Source organism: Cricetulus griseus, chromosome 4 (assembly GCF_003668045.3).
Source record: "Cricetulus griseus strain 17A/GY chromosome 4, alternate assembly CriGri-PICRH-1.0, whole genome shotgun sequence".
Classification (NCBI taxonomy): domain Eukaryota; kingdom Metazoa; phylum Chordata; class Mammalia; order Rodentia; family Cricetidae; genus Cricetulus; species Cricetulus griseus.
In genome coordinates this window covers 113,488,759-113,510,759 of record NC_048597.1, presented here as the reverse complement: position 1 = coordinate 113,510,759, position 22,001 = coordinate 113,488,759, and the positions used below count along the sequence as shown (strand labels likewise).

At 48.6% G+C, this 22,001-nt stretch overlaps 1 protein-coding gene across 13 annotated transcripts in view; it reads left to right on the top strand.

The window, feature by feature from the left end:
* The window catches only part of Gtf2ird1 (GTF2I repeat domain containing 1), an 88,700-nt gene that overhangs the window by 42,895 nt on the left and 23,804 nt on the right, over positions 1–22,001 (top strand). For all 13 annotated transcript variants that reach the window (XR_004769530.1, XM_027416124.2, XM_027416131.2 and 10 more), the window contains exons 5-16: positions 1,328–1,511; positions 2,973–3,283; positions 4,404–4,493; positions 6,719–6,802; positions 12,025–12,208; positions 15,015–15,040; positions 16,629–16,737; positions 17,717–17,754; positions 18,237–18,317; positions 18,897–18,986; positions 21,283–21,330; positions 21,914–21,979. Coding sequence is in view for 12 of the 13 variants with exons in the window: in XM_027416124.2 (XP_027271925.1) it covers positions 1,328–1,511; positions 2,973–3,283; positions 4,404–4,493; positions 6,719–6,802; positions 12,025–12,208; positions 15,015–15,040; positions 16,629–16,737; positions 17,717–17,754; positions 18,237–18,317; positions 18,897–18,986; positions 21,283–21,330; positions 21,914–21,979 (1,311 nt within the window). In the remaining variant the exon portion in view is untranslated. The remainder of the gene's footprint in view (positions 1–1,327; positions 1,512–2,972; positions 3,284–4,403; positions 4,494–6,718; positions 6,803–12,024; positions 12,209–15,014; positions 15,041–16,628; positions 16,738–17,716; positions 17,755–18,236; positions 18,318–18,896; positions 18,987–21,282; positions 21,331–21,913; positions 21,980–22,001) is intronic.

Below are 22,001 nucleotides of genomic sequence, written 5' to 3'. Positions count from 1 at the left end.
CTCCTGCCCAATCCCATATATCCAGGTCAGTCCAGCCATGCCCTCCCAGTGTAACCACACCCACCTTGACCCAGCCTCATTCAGCCTTGCTTCAATCCTAGCATCACCTGCTCTGCCTGTCTAGGCCCGGTCTTAACTGTTTTAGCTCTGCCCACCCCACCTCGGCCATTACCCAGTCCTGCCCAGCTCTATTCATCCACTTCAGTCCAGGCCTTTTTTTGCCAAATCCAATTTAGCCCCACCAGTTCTGCCACACCCCGCCCCACCCAACTCTGCCTACTCCAGTATGGCCATCCCCTACCCAGCTCAACCCTGCAGCCTTGCCCGCCTCAGCCTAGCCCTGCCCAGCAACACGTCAGCACTGCCCTATCCCGCCCCAGTTTAGCCCCACCCACTTCTGCCCAGCTGTGTTAGTTTTGCCTCACCAAGCCACACTCCACCAATACCAATCAAGTGCCACACTGCTTAGCCCTACTCACCGTAGCCCACCCCTGCTCTTCTGTGCCCCGCCCACCTTAGCCCAGCCTCACCCAGCTGAATTCTAATCCCTCTTGCTCTACCTATCTCAACCCAGCTCTGCCTACTCCAGCTGTGTTCTATCTAGCCCAGCTTAGCTTTGCCCTACCCACTTTAGCCCAGTTCTACCTAGCCGGGCCACACCCAGTGTAGTTGGCCAGCCAGCAGTGCCCCACCCAGGTCAGCCCAGCCCTTACCCCACCCATCCCCCTGCCTAGCCCTGCCCACTTCTGCCCAGCTCTGCCTAGTTGTTCCCTACCTACTTCACCCCAGTCCCACACAGTCTGGCCCTTCCCCATCTCACCCAGTAGAGCAGGCCTCTGCGTCTGCACTATAGGTCCCCTGAGCAAAGCAAGACCCCAAGACATGGCTTTCTCTACCTTAGCCCTTTTCCAGCTCCAGACTCCAGGCATGAGTGTCCCCATCAGCCACCTTTTCTGGGCAGCTACCTCTAACCACCACCCCACCCCATGGTCTTCCTATAGACCACTCCCTTCTGCCTCCTGGTTATTCTGGCACCAAGGCTATCTTCCCAAAAGATGAGCCTGGGGTTAAAATGCAGTGTGCCATCACTGGCAGAGTTCAGTCTACCAGCTTGGCATATGGGCCTTCCTGTCTCCACTCTCCAGCCTTCAGACATAAATAGAAGGGCTCTATCTACAGGCTGGTGTTGTTCATTCTATACCATGCCTACAGCAGTGAGGGACCTGAAGCCCCTCTCCAAGGGGGAGTCACCTCACATTGCCTGGTTCCCAATGTGTCTGGCCAAGCCCCCGCCAGTACTGAGCCAGTACTGTTTACTCCTTGACAGGTGAGGCTATGGGCAGGGCCAGTGTGGTACCTTTGCCCTATGAGAGGCTGCTCAGGGAGCCAGGGCTGCTGGCTGTGCAGGGACTGCCTGAAGGCCTGGCCTTCCGGAGGCCAGCTGAGTATGACCCCAAGGCGCTCATGGCCATTTTGGAGCACAGCCACCGAATACGGTTTAAGCTCAGGAGGTGAGTAAGCCTGTGTCCTAGTTTCGTTTCCTTTCGCTGTGTTAAAAATACCAACAAAGGCCCATTAAGGAAGAAAGGGCTCACTCGGCTCATGATCCCAAGTTACAGTCCTTCACTGTAGGGAGGTCAAGTCACCAGGAATTTGAAGCAGCTAGTCACATTACATCCATAGTCAAGAGCCAAAAGCAGTGAATTCAGGCATGTATGCCAGCACTCAGCTTGCTTTCTCTACTCTTAGACAGTTCAGAATCCCTTGCCTAGGGAATAATGACACCCACGGTGGGCTGGGCCTTCCCACCTCGGTGTAATCAGGACAATTTCCCTACAGACATGCCCACAGGCTAGCCTGGTCTAAATCCCCCTTTGTGACTCTCTTCCCATGTGATTGTAGACAATGTCAAATTAAAACAGTTAAAACTCTCAGGGTGCAGTGATGCACGGCTTAATCTCAGCACTTGTAAAGGAGAGGTAGGTGGATGTCTGAGTTTGAGGCCACCCTGGCAGATTCCAGGAAAGCCAGGACTACGTGGCAGATTCCAAGCCATAGTGAGATTGTCTCCTTCCCCCTTCCCACCCCCCCCAAAAAAGGCAAACAAATCTGTCACACCCCATACCCAGCCAGAGAGTAGAAAGCTGGAGATAATCTGAGGGAAAGACTTTGGGTCTTTGGGAGGCATCAAAGCTAAGGCCCAGCCATACAGTGTAATCTGAGTCAGGGCATGGCTATGGAAGTTTCCCAAGGGACTTCTGTGTTACTGTGTCCAGAAGAATTCTGGCTTAGGAAAGAGTCACACCAAAGGATGTGCAGCAGTCAGGAACAAATGATGGTGTGTAGAATTGACATTGTCATGTAGGGATATGTACCTCTAATCCCAGCATTTTTGAGAAGTGGAGGTAAGAGGATCAAGAGTTCAAGGTCATCCTCAACTATATAGTAAGTTTGAGATGACCTTGGCTACATGAGACCTTTATCTCAAAAACATGAATTGATTTTAAAAGTCTTGAGCTAGGAGAGCCTCATGGCCTGGATGTGAGTTTGGGCTGTGAATGAGATTCGTGAAAGACTAATGGGAGGTGAGGTCAAGGCTGGGCCAAGGTGAATACCATGGACCCAGCATAGCTGGCGACTTTATGTGGCGTATCACTGCTAAATCTTCCCCAGCAGTACATGAGCAGGTATGAGGAGGGAGAGATGGGATGGGAAGGAACCAGGTGGAGGATGGGATTAGTGGAGAACTGAGGCAGCTTGGTGCAGACCTGATGTCAGGTGCATTATGCCCAGGCCACCACCAGGCTTGCATCCCTACCTATAATGTAGGGCCTGGCTCCCATCCCATCTCTTTGAAATACCCTTAGTAACCCAGGTCTGTTACATCCTGTAGAGTGTTACATGGGCTGTGACGGGAGAGACTGACAAGAAGAGGAATTCAAGGCAGTCACTATCTCCTCTCCTTTACCCAGGCCTCCTGATGATGGTGGGCGGGACTCAAAGGCGCTGTTGGAGATGAACGGTATCTCCCTGCTGCCCAAGGGATCCCGAGACTTCGGTCTGTATGGCCAGGCCTCCAAGGTTACTCCCCAGGACCTGCCCCCCACCGCCACCCCATCCTCCATGACCAACTTCCTGTACAGCACTTCGATGCCCAACCACACCATCCGGGAACTCAAGCAGGAGGCGCCCACCTGCCCGTTGACCCCCAGCGACCTGAGCTTGGGCTGGCCTATGCCTGAGCCCCAGGTCCCCAGTGCCCAAGATTTCTCCGACTGCTGTGGTAATGCTGCAGTGGGGGCCTGCATGTCTCTCTGGGTGGTTGCCTCTAAGGAGGAGGCATTTCTGGGCAGGGGTGGGTTTTGCCCATTCCTCTCTGTTGAGAACCTATTAAACTGGGGCTTCCAGTTGACCCTCTAGATAGACCTTGGAGGCTGGGAAGAGCATAAATAGCCTAATCAGGGATGGTGATGTGGTCCACCTGGTAAAGGGGCTTGATCTGAGTTCCATCTCTAAGACTCCTGCAGTGGATGGAGAATATTGGATCCCACAACTTGTCCTCTGACCGCCACACATGCATCTTGTGCACATGCACACACCCGTAAGAGATGAGAGCCATTAAAAAAGGAATAAAATAATCAGCCCATATGCATTTAATGAGCGCCTGCTGCATACCCTGCTTGAATTCAAGATCTAGGGACCTAAGAGAAGGAGCAGGGGGTATGAAGATGTGGGCTCTATCCTGGCTGTGTGTGCCAGGGAAAGTCTCAACCTCACCAAGTCTCATTTTCCTCATTTGCAAAATGGAATGCTTATGGACTGTCCCTTATCTAAGATAGTTGGGATCAAGATTCCTAAAGCAGCCAGGCAGTGGTGGTGCACGCCTTTAATCCTAGCACTTGGGAGACAAAGGCAGGCCGATCTCTGTGAGTTTGGGGGCCATCTTGTTCTACAAAGCAAGTTCCCAGACAGGCACAGTTGTTATACAGAGAAAGAATGTCTGGAAAACAAACAAACAAACAAACAAAGATTCCTGAAATAAATACTTCAGACTTGGGTGTTGGAGGACATGGCTCAGTTGACCAGGCACTGGCCTAGCTAAGGCGTTTCTCACCAAGCCCAATGACCTCAGTTAAATTCCTGGGACCTACAAAGTAAGAGAGAACCACCTCCCTTGAATTGTCCTTTGATCTTTATAAATAAATGAATAAATGTAATCAAAAGAATGAGAAAAGAACTCTCATGGTGCCTGCCCCTGGGTATCCAAGTCTGGTAAAGAACAACTGAGATCTGTAGTTAGGGGGTCTGGCCTAGAACCTTGGGATCACAGGGCTCAGTTCTAGTTTCTCTGAGGTATGTGGGACCCCCTCCAAAATGTATGCCTCTCTTTCCCCCTTGTTTAGGACAGAAGCCCGCAGGACCTGCTGGGCCTCTCATCCAGAATGTCCATGCTTCCAAGCGCATCCTCTTTTCCATCGTCCATGACAAGTCAGGTAGGCCGACTCCCTTGGCAGTGACCTGGTCAGAGTGACTTTCTGTGATGAAAACAGGTCCATTAGATATTGGTGAGAAAGGAAATGAACAGTTTTGCCCAAGGGACTGGGAGTCAAACCTGGGTGTAATAGCCATGGATGTCACAAATATCCCCAAACTTGAGCTTTAAACAAATGTTTGTTACTACATAGTTTCTATGTGTGTATTAGTTTTCTCATTGCCATGGAGTTACTTTTCTCTTTGCTGTGTGATTAAGATAGCTGACAAAAAGTAACTTAAGGTAGAAAGACTTGGTTGTAGCTCATAGTTTGAGGGGCTACAGCCCATCAGAGTGCAGAAGATATAGTGATAGGAGTATGAGGTGGCTGGTCATAGAATGTTCAGCTTGATTTCTTCTTTTTATATGATCTGGGATCTCAGCTATGGAGTGGTACTGCCCACAGTTAGCGTGGGTCTTCCCAACTTTGTGAACCCAGTCTAGAAAGTCTCTCACAAACAACATACCCAGAGGGTCATTTCCATGGTGATTCTGAATCCTGTCAAGTTGCCAAGCAAACCTGATTATTATCACAGCAAATGAGGAAGTAGTTTGTAGTATAGGGTCTCTCACAAGCTTGTATGATGGTGTCAGCTGGACTGCAGTCTAATCTGAAGGCTTGACTAAAGCTGGAGAGCCATGTGTAAGGTCACCCTTGCAGCCATGGGTAAGAGACTTCAGTTCTAAACCATCTGGGCTGGTTTATTTACATCAGGTCAGCTGAGCAGGCTCAAAACATGGCAGCTGGTGTTCTCAGACTTGGTGGTCCGAGACAGAGAAAGGAGGCCTGTTTTTTCATGACCCCACTTCAGAAATGACCTCATTTCTGCCCCATTCTATATGTGAGAAGCCCAAAATGTTCCAGCCAGTGCTCAGAGAGGGAAGAGTTGTATTCCTCACTAGAGAAGAAATACCAAATAAGTTAGGTGTGTGCCTTAACTTCAGCCCTCAGGAAGCAGAGGCCAGAGGATCTCTGTGAGTTCGAGGCCAGTCTGGTTTACATAGAAAGTACCAGAGGAAAAAAAGAAAAAAGAAAAGAAAGTACCAGGCCTGCCAGAGCTATGTAGTGACACCCTGCTTCAGAAAGAAAGAAAGAAAAAAAGAAAAGAGAGAGAGAGAGAGAGAGAGAGAGAGAGAGAGAGAGAGAGAGAGAAAGGAGCCATGTATGGGTAGCTCCCAGCACTTGGGAGCTGAGGCAGGAAACTCTCCTTTGAGGCTAACCTGGGCTATGCAGTAAGGACCTGTCTCTAAAGACTAGAAAAGAAGACTGTATGTGGAGGCTGGGAATGTGACAGAATAGTCGCATATATTTTTTAGTCACCCAGTGAGGGGCACGGGGTGTACCTCAGCACTAGAGCGCCTGCCTAGAATTTCTCAATGAGGGGCTGGGAGCTTGGCTGGACAATAGATGACTTCTCTAGCATGTACATGTACTGGCACTACCTAATTTCCTAGGCACAGTGACACATACCTGTCGTGCGTCCCAGCACTCACGAGGCTGAGGCAGGAGGATTTCAAATCCAGTCTAGCCTGGTCTATGTAGTAAGATTCTCCTTCCTCAAGAGACGTGGCTTTCCCAGGCTTTTGCCTGCCTGAGGTAGTGTGGTGTGGGGAGAGACAGATCTGAGCCTGCACGACTATGGGAGATGCAGAGGGGACACTGTCTGAGCACCCTAAATTGCATAGGGGCTGAGGTGACAATGGGTGGGAGGGCTGTGTGCTTTAGAATGGCACCCTAGACTTGTGGAAGGAGAGTGGCAGGAGCTGGGGACTCTGACAGGACGCGGCCCCCACTGTGGGGATAGGAGCTGGGGGCTCTGACAGGACGCGGCCCCCACTGTGGGGATAGGAGCTGGGGGCTCTGACAGGACGCGGCCCCCACTCTGGGGATAGGAGCTGGGGGCTCTGACAGGACGCGGCCCCCACTCTGGGGATAGGAGCTGGGGGCTCTGACAGGACGCGGCCCCCACTCTGGGGATAGGAGCTGGGGGCTCTGACAGGACGCGGCCCCCACTCTGGGGATAGGAGCTGGGGGCTCTGACAGGACGCGGCCCCCACTCTGGGGATAGGAGCTGGGGGCTCTGACAGGACGCGGCCCCCACTGTGGGGATAGGAGCTGCGGGCTCTGACAGGACGCGGCCCCCACTCTGGGGACCAGCCCTCACTGGGCCTTCTGTGTTTTGATAGAGAAGTGGGACGTCTTCATCAAGGAGATGGAGGACATCAACACATTGCGGGAGTGCGTGCAGATCCTGTTTAACAGCAGATACGGTGAGTGGGCGGCGCAGCCCACCGGGTGAGCATCTCATTATGTGCGGCAGTCGTTTGTGTTCCCCAACACAACAGCATGAGCCATATGTTGGCGCCCGCACAGCGTCAGTGAGGATGGCATCCAGCGTGGGCTCTCCCCTGTCAGGGGAGAGGGTGGTTGTGTCAATATTTGCCTTGCAGATTCTTTGTGGGGGTGGGGTGATGGCAGATCCCCAGACCTTGAGTCACCTGTGGGAAGATGGGCAGGGGGCGTCGATCTCTGTTGACTTGTACTACTCCGACAGCCCCATGTTGCCCTCTGCTATTTTTGTTGTGTGTGCATGCATATATGTGTGTAGAGGCCAGAGGACAAGCTCAGCTGTGTGCTGTGGCTGAGATGGCCTCATGTAGCTCCGGTCAGCACTGAAATCGCTATATAAATGAGAGTGACCTTGAACTTTTCCTCCTTCCTCTAATTCCTGAGTTTTGGGGTACTGCCACGTCCAATATTCTGAGGTGCCTGGGATGGAACCCAGGGTTCCATAAAAAGTTCTATCCCAGCTGGAGAGGTACAAAGTGAAGCCTTTTCTTTTCAGAAGTAAAGAGTTATCAGCCAGGCATTGGTGGCACATGCCTTTAATCCTAGCGCTCGGGAGGCAGAGGCAGGCAGATCTCTGTGAGTTCGAGGTCAGCCTGGTCTCCAGAGCGAGTGTCAGGATAGGCTCCAAAGCTACACAGAGAAACCCTGTCTCAAAAACCAAAAAAAAAAAGAAAAAAAGAAAAGAAGAGTTATGGCTGGGCAGTGATGAAACATGCCTTTGCTAACACACACTTGGGAGGCAGAGGTAGGAGGGTCTCTGAGTTCCGGGTCAGCCTTGGCTACAGAGTGAATTCCAGGACAGCAGGGCTACATAGAGAAACCCTGTCTGGAAAAAAATTCAAAAAACAAAACAAAATGTTGTTAAATAAATTTGTGTGTGTGTGCATCTCTCTCTCTCTCTCTCTCTGTGTGTGTGTGTGTGTGTGTGTGTGTGTGTGTGTGTGTGTGTGTGTGCGCGCGCACATTCCACAGTGCAAGTGTAGAGATCAAAAGATAGCTTGTAGGAACCAGTTCTTTCCTTCCTCTGTGTGGGGTTCCAGATACGAAGTTTGGGCTGTCAGGCTTGGCAGCAAGTGCCTTTAAGACCCTGTTGCTGTGCTGAAACACTATGACCAGAATCAACTTGGAAAGGAAAGCGTTTGTTTTAGCTTACAACTGTCAGGTCACACTCCATGACTGAAGCAAGACAGGGCAGGAACTCAAGGCAGGCACCTGGAGGCAGGCTCTGAAGCAGAGGCTGTGGAGGAATGCTGCTTACTGGTTTGCTCTCATGGCTTGCACAGCCTGCTTTCGTATAGTCCTCGCTCTATGTCCTGTTTTTTTTTTTTTTTGTTTTTTTTTTTTTTTTTTTTTTTTGAGACAAGGTCTCTTACTGGCTTGGAACTCACTAAGTAGGTATGGGGCTGGCCTAATAAGCCTCAGGGCCCCATGTGTTTCTATATCTCCATTGTTGTGGTTTAGAAGTGCCAGCTACACTCCTGACTTTTTTTTTTTTTTTTTGCGACAGTTCTGGGCATCAAAATTGTATCCGTGTGTTTGTAAGACAGGCACTTAATCAACTGAGCTAAGACTTTTTAATTATATACGGTTGTGTGTGTGCATATGTGCAGGTCAGAAGATAGCTTTTGGGATTGATTGTCCCTATCCACCATTTAGGTACTAGGGATCAAACTCAGATTGTCAGGCTTGGTGTTAAGTGCCTCTACCTGGTGAGCTGTCATCACTAGCCCTGTCTTTTCTCTGTGTTGTTGCTGTTTTCAGTGTGTGAATGTTTTGTTTATTTATTTTGAGACAGGGTTTCTCTGTTGCCCTGGCTGTCTTGGAACTTGTTCTGTAGATCCAACTGCCTCTGCCTCCGGAGCATGAGAATTTCACTTTTATTTGTGTTTGCCTGTGTGTATGTGTGTAGGCTGGAGTGTGCCATGGCATACATATGTATAGACGACAGACTTCAGAAGTTGATTCTCTACCATATGGGTTTCACAGATCAAATTCAGGTTGTTGGGCTTGGCAATAAACTGCCTTTACTCACCGGATCATCTCTCCTCCTCTCTTTTAGATTTTTGGAGATGGGGTCTTTTACTCCATAGCCAAGGCTAGCCTTGAAATCACTGTTTAGGCTAAGTTGCCTATACCCACCAAATATTATGTGTGTGTGACCAATTTACCATCCTTATTTCCTCCCTTTTCTTTTCTTTCTTTCTCTTTCTCTTTCTTTCTTTCTTTCTTTCTTTCTTTCTTTTTGTTTTGTTTGTTTTTGTCCTGGAATTCATTCTGTAGTCCAGGCTGCCAGATTGTCCTCGAACTCCCAGAAGTCCACCTGCCTCTGCCTCAAGAGTGATAGGATAAAAGGTATGTGTCAGCACCATCATTGCCAGGCTTTCTTTCTTATTTATATATTTATTTTGAGACAGGGTCTCATTTCACTTAGGCTGCCTTTGAACTCCCTGTGTAGCCAAAGATGACCTTGAACTTCTGATCCTTCTGCCTCTACCTCCCAAGTGTTCTATGACAGGAATGTGCCGCCATACCCAGTTTATTCAATGCTAGAGATGGAATCAGAACTTTGTACTAGGGGAACACTCCCAACTGAGTCACAATCCAGCACCTTTATTCTATCTATCTATCTATCTATCTATCTATCTATCTATCTATCTATCGAAAGGTTTTGCTCTATAGTCCAGGCTGGCTTTGAACTCATAGTAACCCTCCTGCCTCCGTCCTCGCACAGTGCTAGGATTCCTTCTGGCTTTCCTGCTTTGCCTGCCTGTTTTATGTCCTCTGCCTAACAGATCTTTTTCACTTGGGGGAGGTAGACTCTGTAGGAGATGATCTAAAAGCTGAGTTTTATAAAATATTTGGAATTTGCCCCCTGGACAGAGCACATCACTCAGTAAAGCCTGAGACATGATGTCATGATAACATGACAGCCATGATGTCCTCTGTACTAGAGGATGACTTTATGTCCAAGCACCTCAATAATCAATGCCTGAAGGAAACGTGTGTGCAGACACATACAGCAGTGGGTACTTGCATGCAGATACACAAGTGAGGGAACCTGCAGGTGTCAGACAGGGAATTAGCCCGGTAAAGAGATAGGAATGAGGGGCTGGAGAGATGGCTCAGAGGTTAAGAGCACCGGCTGCTCTTCCAGAGGTCCTGAGTTCAATTCCCAGCAACCACATGGTGGCTCACAACCATCTGTAATGAGATCTGGTGCCCTCTTCTGGTGTGCAGATATATATGGAAGCAGAATGTTGTATACATAATAGATAAATAAAATCCTTAAAAAAAAAAAAAGAAAAGAAAAATAGGAATGAAAACCTGCCTCCAAAAAGAAAGCCGGGCGGTGGTGGTGCTGTTCTTTGTCGGCAGTTTTTTTTTTTTTAAGTTTTGAGCTACCATGTGGGTGGTTGCTGGGAATTGAACCTGGTCCTCTGGAAGAACAGTCTGTACTGTCAACCGCTAAGCCATCTCTCCAGCCCCATTTTTTTTTTTTTCCTTCGAGACAGGGTTTCTCTGTGTAACAGCCCTGGCTGTCCAGGCAGTGGTGGTGCAAACCTTAGATCCCAGCACTCAGGAGGTAGAGGAAGGAGGATCTCTGTAAATTCGAGGCCAGTCTGGTCCTCAGAGTGAGTTCCAGGACAGCCAGGGATGTTACACAGAGAAACTCTGTCTCAGCGAGGCGGGGGGTGCAGAGAGAGCTGCCTTGGTGGTATACACTTGTCATCCCCGAATTCTTGAGATGGGGACAAAAGGATTTAAGAATTGAAGGCCTTCCTGGGATATAAAGAGAGACCCTGTCAGAAAAACGAAAGGAGGTTGAGAATGTGGCTTACTTGGTAGAGTGCTTTCCTAGCATGTGTGAAGCCCAGGGTTCCATCCCCTGAGACTTATAAACCAGGCATAGTGGTATACACCTATAATTTCAGCACTTGAGTAATGGAGGCAGGAGGATTATGAATTCAAAGAGACCCCCATCTCAGGGGAAAAAAAAAGAAAAAAGTCCCTTGAGGCTGAGATTACATGGTCATCAGTTCACATGACTCTAAAAAGTGGTTGCCCAAACACTGAAGGCAGGTAGGGCGGGCTCCCCAGACAGGAGGCAGGGGTGGGGAAGAAATAATTTGACAGCTGTGGAGATTTCAAAGGTTTAATTTGACAACAAGCTAAGTGTGACTTCACAGTGTAGAGCTGGCTGCCAACACTACCACCAGACAGACCGGGGACAAGAAAACAATGCACTGCTCTTGAAGTAGCTGGGACTATCCTGCCCAGCCCTTATGTGGCCAGTGAGTAGATGGAGGGCAGCTCTGAGCTACAAGGACACAGCCCTGAGGAGAACAGGGAAAGCCCAGAGCAAGGAACAGCTTGCCCCCCAGAAAATAAGCAATAGTTGGTGCTTGGCAAGTCTAACCCTTTAGAGACTGAGGCAGGGGGATTGCTGTGAATTTGATACCAATCTGGGGAATGTAACAAGACCCTGTCTCAAGTAGATGCAGGGGAGCAGGGATGGCTCAGCTGGTACAGAAAGGCTCTTGCAGCCAAGCCTAGGGCCTACCTGAGGGTAGGAGAGAACTGATTTCTGCAAGTTGTCCTCTGACCTCCATACTCAGGCACTTAGGCAATGCCTCCCCAAAATAAATAGTAAACTTTTTTAAATGTAAAAAAAAAAAAAAAAAAAAAAAGGACTCTGGGCCAGGTGGTGGTAGCTTACTCTTAATTCCAGCACTCGGGAGGCAGAGGCAGGTGGATCTCGGTGAGTTTGAGGCCAGCCTGTTCTACAGAGCCTGTTCCAGGACCGGCTCCAAAGCCACAGGGAAACCCTGTCTTGAAAAGTCAAAAAAAAAAAAAAAAAAAAAAAAAAAGACTCTGGTCAAGGTGGTACTGTTCTTTAATTTAATGTCAGTATTTGGGAAGCAGAAGCAAACTGGCCTCTGAATTGGAGGCCAGCCTGGTCTGTGTCAGCCAGGGCTATGCAGTGAGACTCTGTCTCAAACAGTAAAAAGAAGAGAGAGAAAGATGACATGGTTGTTACTACACAGCCAATGCAGTGTCAGATGGGAAGAGACTGTGACCTGGGCTCTGGCCCACGGTATCTGTGACTTGTCTCTTGCACTCATTCTTGTTCTTGCCCTTCCAGCGGAAGCCCTGGGCCTGGACCACATGGTCCCTGTCCCCTATCGGAAGATTGCCTGTGACCCTGAGGCTGTGGAGATTGTGGGCATCCCGGACAAGATCCCCTTCAAACGACCGTGTACTTATGGGGTGCCCAAGCTGAAGCGGATTCTGGAAGAGCGACACAGCATTCACTTCATAATCAAGAGGTGTGAATTGCCTTGGTTCTGTGAAAGAACACCTGCCTAGAATCCCCCAGTGAGGGGCTGGGGTGTGGCTCAGTGGTAGAGCACCTGCCTAGAATCCCCCAGTGAGGGGCTGGGGGTGTGGATAGTGGTAGAGCACCTGCCTAATGTGTGAGACACTGGATTTTTCTGTCCTCAGAGCCACAAAAGCAAAAAGAGAAGCAGATTATAGAACTCAGGACTGCTTTGGGACCCTAGTCCTCCTAGCGTGCCCTCCAGCCCAGACATCCTATGAGGCCATCTGCCCTTTTTCCTCTGCCTTCAGATCTCCAAAAAGGATGTGAAACCCCTTTAGGGACTGGAGAGATGGCTCAGAGATAAAGAGCACTGACTGCTCTTCCAGAGGTCCTGCGTTCACGTTCCAGCAGCCACATGGTGGCTCACAACTATCTGTAATGAGATCTGGTCCCCTCTTCTGGCCTGCAGGCATACATGCAGACAGAACACTGTATACATAATAAATAAATATATCTTTAAAAAAAAAGAAAGAAAGAAAGAAAAAGAAACCCGTTTAGTCTGACCCTACTTCCCCCAGACAGGAAGTCAGTTCCCACTGGCATTGCTCTCTGGCTGCTTCAGGCCTTGTGGTATCCAAATATATGTGAGCTCCCAGAGCTCCAGGAACAGCAGTGAAGCCTCAGTCTCCCAGAAGAACAGGAAGTCACTTCAGACTTCATGCCCTGAGCCTTAACCTAGACACCCAACCCAGTCTACCCTGAGTCGGCTCCCCCCGCCCCCAAACAAGGTCTCACTATGTATGTCTTGCTGTCCTGGAACTTACTATATAGATCAGGCTGGCCTCAAACTCATAGAGATCTGTCTGTCTCTGCCCTCCCAAGTTCTGGGATTAAAAGCCACTATTCCTGGCTAGTTTTTATTGTTGGGTTTTGCTCCTCCCCCCCATTTTTGTTTTTAAAGATATGGTCTCATGTACTGTGAGCAAGTTAATTTAGACTGATCATCCAAAATAATAGGTTTCACGACATTTCCACACAGGCACTCTCCCCATAGTCACCCCCTAGTAACATGCTCAGCCTCCTATCCTTGTTTCTTCCTGTTGTTCTGATGAACACAGTGACTGAAAGCAGCTTCACTGGGGAAAAGGGGTTCATTTCTGATTCTAGGTCATGGTCCACCATTGAAGATAGGGCAGGAACTGGAGCAGGAACCACAGAGGAATGCCGCTCACTGACTCAATCTGTGGCTCACCTGCTGCTCAGGCTCCACTAGCTTTCTTACTCAGCCCAGGATCACCTGCCAGAGTGGACTTGGGGGGGGGATCAATTTACACAATCCCTCACAGACATGTCCACAGGCCAGTCTCATGTTAGCAGCTCCTCAGGTGACTCTAGTTTGTGTCACAGAGACAATTGAAAACTAAGTAGAGCACATGTGACTCCAACCCTGACCCCCCCTAGACTTTCTTCTCTTTGGAATATTTCCCCTTGTAGGGTCATGTCAATAATAACTGTTGTTGTTAGTCTTTTCTGAGATGAGGTCATGAGCCCATGGCCTCTACCTCAAGATCCTCCTGCCATAGTCTCCCAAATGTTGGCATTACAGGCAAACATCTCCATTCTTGGCCTGGGCTCCAGTTGCTTTGTCTGTTTTTCTTAGTCCTTGAACCATCCCTGGGCCCCAGCTTCTTCCCCTCTAATTGGTCCATCAGTGATTGGACCCTGTTACAAGGTTCAAGGGCTCTGTAGGTCCCAAGAGTGGAAGCCCTGTGTGTCAGCACATCACTACACGTCACTACAAGGACTTTGCTTCTAGCTAGCTACATAACACCCTAGTTTCTGCCCTTGCTTAGGGTCTCTACTTTCTGGGAACACCCCTGAAGGACCCCTCAGGTCACCTTCCATAGCTATGATCTGTCGTTTGCTCCAAGTTGCTTTTTGCCGAGCCTGGCTCTTAGTGAGACACAAGTATAACAGGAGTTAATGAACAGGTCTAGGGGTGGTGATGTGGTTCAGTGGGTATCATGCCTACCTGGCATTCTCGAAGCCCTGGCAGTTTCATACCCAGTGCTGCAAACAGGGCATGGTGTTACAAGCCTGTAATTCCAGTACATAGGAGTAAAGGCAAAAGGACCAGGCATCCAGGGTCATCCTTGGCTACATAGGGAGTTTGAGGTCAGCCTGGCCTACATGAGACCCTGTCTTTAAAAAAACAAAAAAACAGAATAACAAAAAAATCCTAACAGGTCTTTCACGGCCAGAGTGACAATGGGACATTAGCTTGAGTTGTTCATGTTCCCTCTTTATTTGTTACTTTTCCTTGTTGCTATAACAAAACACCTAACAAAGGCAACTCAAGGGAGGAAAGGGTTACTTGGGCTCACAGTTGAAGGGTATACAGTCCATCAGGCTGGTAAGGTTGGCAGCAGGAGTGTGAGGTGGCTGGTCACAGTGCATCCTCAATCGGAAGTAAAGATATGAATGCTGACGCCCAGCTGTCTTTCTTCTTTTGATTCAGCCCAGGACCCAAGCCCATGGAATGGGGCCCCCACATTTTGGGATGGGGGGCTTCCCTCTTCAATTAACTAGTTTAGAATCTCCCTCGTGGACGTGACCAGAGGTTTGTTTCCACGGTGGTTATAAGTCCCATCAGGTTGGCAAGATTAATAACCGTCACTCCCCAACCCTTGCCCATGTGTGTGGCCAGCCCTGTGCCCTAGTCTGTGGCTCTAAGAACTGTGCTAGTGAGATCTGTGGCTATCTCCGGTGGGACAGCCTACACCACTCTCATGCTCTCTTCCCTCTCTTCCCAGGATGTTTGATGAACGCATTTTCACAGGTAAGTGGGTCATGTTGTGTGGTCTGTTCTAGAGTTGGTGTCTTCTCAAACTGACCCTTTTCTCTTGAATCCTTTGACATCTTGGGATTACATGTGGTCTCTGGGCTCCCAATGGCTGACACACTGGAACCTTGTAGAGTTTACAATCTCCTTGGAGGAAATAGTGATACCATTTGCTAAACATATAGCCAGCTTCCTTTTGGAACTACTTTTGTTTTTGTTGTGTGTGTGTGTGTGTGTGTGTGTGTGTGTGTGTGTGTGTGCGAGGGTGCGATCATACACGTGTCCGTCCATCCATGTGGAGACCAGAAGTCCACTTGGTCCTTGAACCATCTTCCCCAGTCTTTAACGGTCACTCTCTACCTTAATTCCTTTTGGAGACAGCTTGCTCAATGATTGTGTCATTGCCTCCCTTGTCTGGGTTTATGGGCATATGGTCCTGATGTGTCTTTTTCTGTGGGTGCTAGGTCTCCAAATTCAGGTTTTCATGACTGCATGGCAGGCACTTAGCTTATAGGTTAGTCTTCCTAGCCCCTGAGCTACCTTGTTTTATTTCCTTTATCTTCTTTTAATTAATCCCCCCCCCCATTATTTATCTCTTTTAGTGCCTCACCATATAGCCCAGCCTGGCCTCTATGTAACCCAGGCTAGCCTTAGATTCAGGCTCTTTCTACCGCTGTCTCTTGAGTCCTGAGATTGCAGGCATATGCCACCACCCCATAATTTTCAGCCATTCTACGGACATGGGTCTGATCCCACTCCCATATACAGATAAGTCAACTAAAGCACTGAAGAAGTGGGGGCTGTGACATTTTTCTTAGATGCTGTGGTCCCTAAGCCTCAGCCACCAAAATCTACACAGATCCTTGGGGCATTAATATACCTGAGTCCCATTAACAGATTTACTAACTGGCAGCTTTGAAACCTTGGGCATTGTCTGTGGCCTCAGTTTCTCCATCTGTGACATGGAGACGATAAGACGAACTAGCTGGCCAGGTGGTGGTGGCACATTCCTTTAATCCTAGCATCCGAGGCCTAGGCAGGTGGATCTCTGTGAATTCAAGGCCAGCCTGGTCTACACAGAGAGTTTCAGAACAGTCAGAGCCATACAGAGCAACCCTGTTTTGAAAAACAAAAAATAAAAATAAAAAGAGGAGCTAGCTGCCTGCTAGTTTCTGGTTTTATTAAAGGAGAAAATGATCCCATGGGAGAAATGGGTGGGAGTGAGGGCTTGGCCTTTCTCCTGAGGCTCTTACATTATCATGTCCTGGTGGCGGGTGGGGAGAACTTTCTAGAATGAGGACAGGGTATAGCCAGGAATGAATTCCTGGCTATTTCAGACACAGCTCCCCAACAAGAAATCAGATGCAGACTCCCCCCTCCCAGGAGTGCCTCTAGGAATGTCCTACACAAGCCACTGCCTGGGTGTCTCTCACCAATAGGAAAGGCCCTGTCATTGGGGGTTCACTAGATAGGCTCACAGTCCAAGTTGGCGTCAAACTCATGGCAGCCTGAATGTTGGGATTATGGGTATGCGCCACCACATCTGTCTGAAGAACTGCCATCTTAAACCCAATTCTTCTTGCAGGGAACAAGTTTACCAAAGACCCCATGAAGCTGGAGCCAGCCAGCCCACCAGAAGACACTTCCACAGAGGTCTGTAGGGACACTATGCTGGACCTGGCTGGGACTGCTTGGTAAGGTCACTATTCTGTTCTGAGTTAGGCCTGTGATCTGCACAGTCTAGGAAGGGCTGAGGCCTAACTGGTTTCCACCACCCCACTTGGACCCTGGATTCTACACAAGGGCTTACTGTGTGTGGCAGGCTGTGGATCACAGAAATCTCTTGCCTCTGCCTCCTTAGTGCTATGGTTAAAGGCATGCTCCATCATACCTGGTCTTGATTTTATTTATTTATTTATTTATTTATTTATTTGAAGATTTTATTTATTTATTATGTATACAACATTCTGCTTCCATGTACACCAGAAGAGGGCACCAGATCTCATAACGGATGGTTGTGAGCCACCATGTGGTTGCTGGGAATTGAACTCAGGATCTCTGGAAGAGCAGAACAGTCAGTGCTCTTAACCTCTGAGCCATCTCTCCAGCCCTTTTTTTTTTTTTTTTTTTTTTTTTTTTGAGACATGGTTTCTCTGTGTAGCCTTGGCTGTCTTGAAAGACCAGGCTAGCCTGGAACTCACAGAGATCTGCTTGCCTCTGCCTCCCGAGTGCTGGGATTAAAGGTGTGCATCATCGTGCCTGGTTTAAGATTATTTTTATTTTATGTGCATGTATGTGTGCTTGATTGTATCTTCCCGCACCACGTGTGTAAGACAGCATTGGGTAAACTGGAGTTAGAATTATAACTGTTTGTGAGCCCCCTGTGCGGATGCTGGGAACTGCACTTGATTCCTCTGCAAGAGCAGCCAGCCCTCTTAACTACTGAACCAGCTCTCTAGTCTGGTTTGGTTTTCTCAGACTTTTACAGAGTCTTGAGCTCCCAGCAATCCTCCTGTGTGCTTCTCTCAAGTACTGAGGTCACAAGTGGGCTCTGTAACACTCAGATTGGGAGTGGGGAGGTGGTGTCTGAAGTGGGGGCAGAGCCATGCATGCTGGGCAGAGAAACTCAAGACAAGGTTGACACTGGGTCATTTCCCCACCTTCCTTTCTCAGGTCAGACAAGAGCAGTGTCTCTGAAGACTGTGGGCCAGGTGAGAAGTGTCATGTCTCTTTTGTATATAATATTCTGTGACTATAGAACCAGGAGGGTGGATAGCAGTCCCCTGCTGACAGCCAGGAGGAGACCTGCCCAGGCTGTGAGCCCTCAATACTGAGGATAGTTCTCTTCCCATGGCCATCCCACAGCCACACAAGGCAAGCAGTAGAGCATGCTGGGAACCCTCTGGAGAGGGAAGGGGAGTAGAAACCAAATCCTGGCATCACCACTGTCTGCTTTTGTGTCTGTAGACAAGCATCCCCTGTAAGCTCTTTAAATTAATGGTGCCAGGTTTGGCCTGAGTTTGTCCAAGGGCAGTCTGGTCCTTCCTGATCTGGGCAGGATCCAAGGGTCCAAAATGACTTTTCCTAGTTATTCACTGTTAAGTCACAGACATTTAAATGTTCTGGAAAGACTTGCTTTTCTGTGGGCATGCCCATGCCCCTGCCTGACAGGATCCTTCTTGTCTCTTTGCAGGAACCTCAGGAGAACTAGGAATGTTGAGGCCCATCAAAATTGAGCCAGAGGAGCTAGACATCATTCAGGTTACTGTCCCAGGTAAGAGACACACTTCAAAGGACTGCTGGTGCAGTCTGTTCTGTCAACCTGAACAAACAGGTTGACAGAAGCTGTGCTGCTCTGCTGCCCTGGGCCTAGTGCATCAGGCCAATGTATCTGGGTGGATTTTTTTTTTTTTTTTAAGTGTTTGAGATATAGCCTGGGGTCTTCCACATTCTGAGTAAGTACTCTACCACTGAATCACTCCCCAGCCCCTCACTGGGGGATTCTAGGCAGGGGCTCTACCACTGAGCCACACCCCAGCCACTCACTGGGGGATTCTAGGCAGGGGCTCTGCCACTGAGCCACAACCCCCTTTTCGCTTTTATTTTGAGACAAGGTCTCACTGAGTTGACTGACCTAACCCTTAACCCATTCAGTAGCCCCTAAACTCTCAGTCCTGCTTCCTTCACTCTCCTGAGAGCTGAAGTCACCAAATCACAGGCTGTATCACATCTGGCTTAATGGATTTCTTTAGAATCTTGGTCTGTAGACCTACTTGGCCCATTGGCACCTCTGAGGGACCCTGATGGGCAGGACATGTAAAGGATGCTCTCAGCATGTGGAGTTTCCCTTTAGATCCTTCACCAACTTCTGAGGAGATGGCCGACTCACTACCTGGACACCTGCCCTCGGAGGATTCTGGTTATGGGATGGAAATACCGGCTGGTAAGAGGTGGGCTGGGGCTGGCCATACTGGGGACCTACCACCCTGGGGAGCTACAGGGAAAACAGGTGGGTTGGGAAGCACCTGAGTTTTTCTTGAAGTTGGGTGCCTTTGTTAGAGAAGGATCAACACAAGAGCCATGCCATACATATGTGGGACCACCTGTATCTGCAACTTGATAGATGCTTTCAGAGACGGGACCTCAGACTACGTGTCAGCTCATTGGCTTGGGTTAAAGCCTAGTAGTAGATTGCTAATGTGTTTGAGGGCTCAAATTTTACCCCCTAGCACTGCAGGGGGTGAAAAAACTGAACAAGTAAAAGTAACTCCCCCCAAAAAGCCAGATGTTGTGGGGCATTAATCCCAGCATTTGGGGGGGAGGGTGGGATAGAGGCAGGAGGATCAGAAGTTCAAGGGTATCCTTGGCTGTATAGCAAGTTCTAGGCAACCTTAGGCTACATGAAACCAAAAATGGGGGTGAGAGACGCCTCGGCAGGTAAAAGCACTTGCTGTGTAAGCCTGATGACCTGAGTTCGATCCCTGGGATTCACAGGGTGTAATGAGTTGTTCTGTGACCTCTGTGTGTCATGCATATGTCCTCACACACAAAAACACACATACACCCCAACATACATACAAGCATGGGTAACATAACCAGACAGTGGCGGGACACGCCTTTCAACCCAGTGCTCAGGAAGCAGAAGCAGGCAGATTTCTGTTAGTTTGAGGCCAGCCTGTTCTACAAAGTGAGTCCCAGGATAGCCAGAGCTGTTACACAGAGAAACACTGTCTTCAAAAAAATAATTAAATAAATAAAGTGGTTTGCCTTTTCAGAGGACAGATGAGGGCATCAGATCCTCTGGAGCTGGCGGTGTAGACAGTTGTGAGCTGCCTGATATGGGTCCTGGGAACTGAACTCAGGTCCTCTGTAAGAGCAGTAATTGCTCTTAACCACTGAGCCATCTCCCCAGACCCAGAATAGTTATGTTTTACTTGTGTCTTATACAGATAACCTAAAGGTGTGCTCTATATCAAACACAAGACCTGGTACATCCCAGGCAAGCACTCTCGAGCTGAGCTGCATCCCCAGCTCTGTGTGTGTGTGTGTGTGTGTGTGTGTGTGTGTGTGTGTGTGTGTGTGTGTTCCTCCTGAACTGGTTGTTTAGTCCAGACTTGCCTCAAACTCCCAAGCTACTTACCTCAGCCTCCCACGTTGCTAGGATGAGAAGTGTTCTTGTTTGATCACAGATATTGACACACACACACACACACCAAAAAAAAAAAAAAAGAAAGAAAGAAGGAAAGAAAAAAAGAAACAATGTAAACAAGGAAAGGTTTATATGGGTCACAGATCCCGGTTTCAGGGAAGTCAAGATGATGGAACTTGAAGCCACTAGTCACATCCATTACATCTCTAGACAAGAGCAGAGGGGATGGATGCATACTCACTGCTCATTTTGCTTTCTGTATTCTTTTACTATTCAGGACCCAGACCCAGGGAATGGGACCTCTCCTTTTAGTCTGGGTCTTAACACACTATTAACATAATCTATACAGTCCTCCATAGACATGTCCACGGGCCAATCTGATTTAGACAACAACCCTATTTGACAGGCGATTCAAAATACCAAAAAAAATGGAGGCTGGAGAGATGGCTTGGCAGGTAAAAAGCACTTTTTCAAAATTTAAAACTAACCATTATTGCTGGTGTGCATCTCCATGGGTTTTGAGACAGGTTCTTGCTACATGACCCAGGCTATCCTGCAATCCACAGGCCTCCTGCCTCAGCCTCCCTGTGCTGGGATTATACCACAATGCACAGCCTTTTTTACACGTGTGTGTGTGTGTGTGTGTGTGTGTGTGTGTGTGTGTGTGTGTGTTTGTGTTGCCTACATTTTGTAAATTTTGTTTGTTTTGTCTTTTGAGACAGGGCTTCTCAGTGGAATGGTCCTGGCTATCCTGGAACTGAATTTGTAGACCAGACTGGTATCGAACTCACTGATATCTATTTACTTCTGCCTCCCGAGTGCTGGGATTAACTGTGTGCACCACCACTGCCCAGCATGAACATGATTTAAAAACAAAAACAAATGTATTTATTGTGTATACAGTGTTCTGCCTAAATGTATGCCTGCAGACCATAAGAGGATACCAGATCTCATTACACATGGTTGTGAACCACCATGTGGTTGCTGGGACTTGAACTTGGGACTTCTGGAAGAGCAGCCAGTGCTCTTAACCGCTGAGCCATCTCTCCAGCCTGAACATGATTTCTTAACATCTTCTGTTTTCTCCTAGACAAAGGCCCCAGTGAGGAGCCCTGGCAGGAGGAGAAGCCAGCAGAAGGTAAGACCCTGCCTATCTCCCATGGTTCCCTCTCCATGTTCACTCCACCCCTATGAGCAATTCCCCTTTGCTCCATTATCTCTCTCCAACGTCCTGCATTTGCACTGGGAGTCCTGTGTGAACTGTACTAGGTGGGAGAGATTTCTAGACTGTGCTAGAATTGGCAGGCATCTGTCAGAATGAAGGTTAGCTTTGGTCTACACACACACAGTGGCTTTCCATGAAGAAAGCCCGTCATCTAAACCGATTGTGCCCGTCATCTTCCTGAACTTGATTTTTAGCTTGAATATATACAACTGGTTTGCTGTAAGATTTGGTGAGCAAAACTGCCTTTTCTCTCTCTGTGGAGAGGTCAAGGCAAGAATATAATCTTGTTTGTCGATAGTGTATCTGCCCCTAGAATAAAACAACCCAGTGTAGAAGATGAATGCCACTTTGTAGAACCAGCTAGATGTAGACAGGGTACCTGTAAAGTATTAGGAAACATTTGGTGTGCTCCAAAGTCACAGAGGTAATTCCTGGTACCTCCAGAGATGGGGGTTTCTGCACCCAGGAAGCTCAGCACACTGCCTTTGCCTTCTAGAAAGCCCTGGTGATGTGATCCGGCCCTTGCGGAAGCAGGTAGAGATGCTGTTCAACACAAAATATGGTGAGTAGGGCCTCTAGGACAG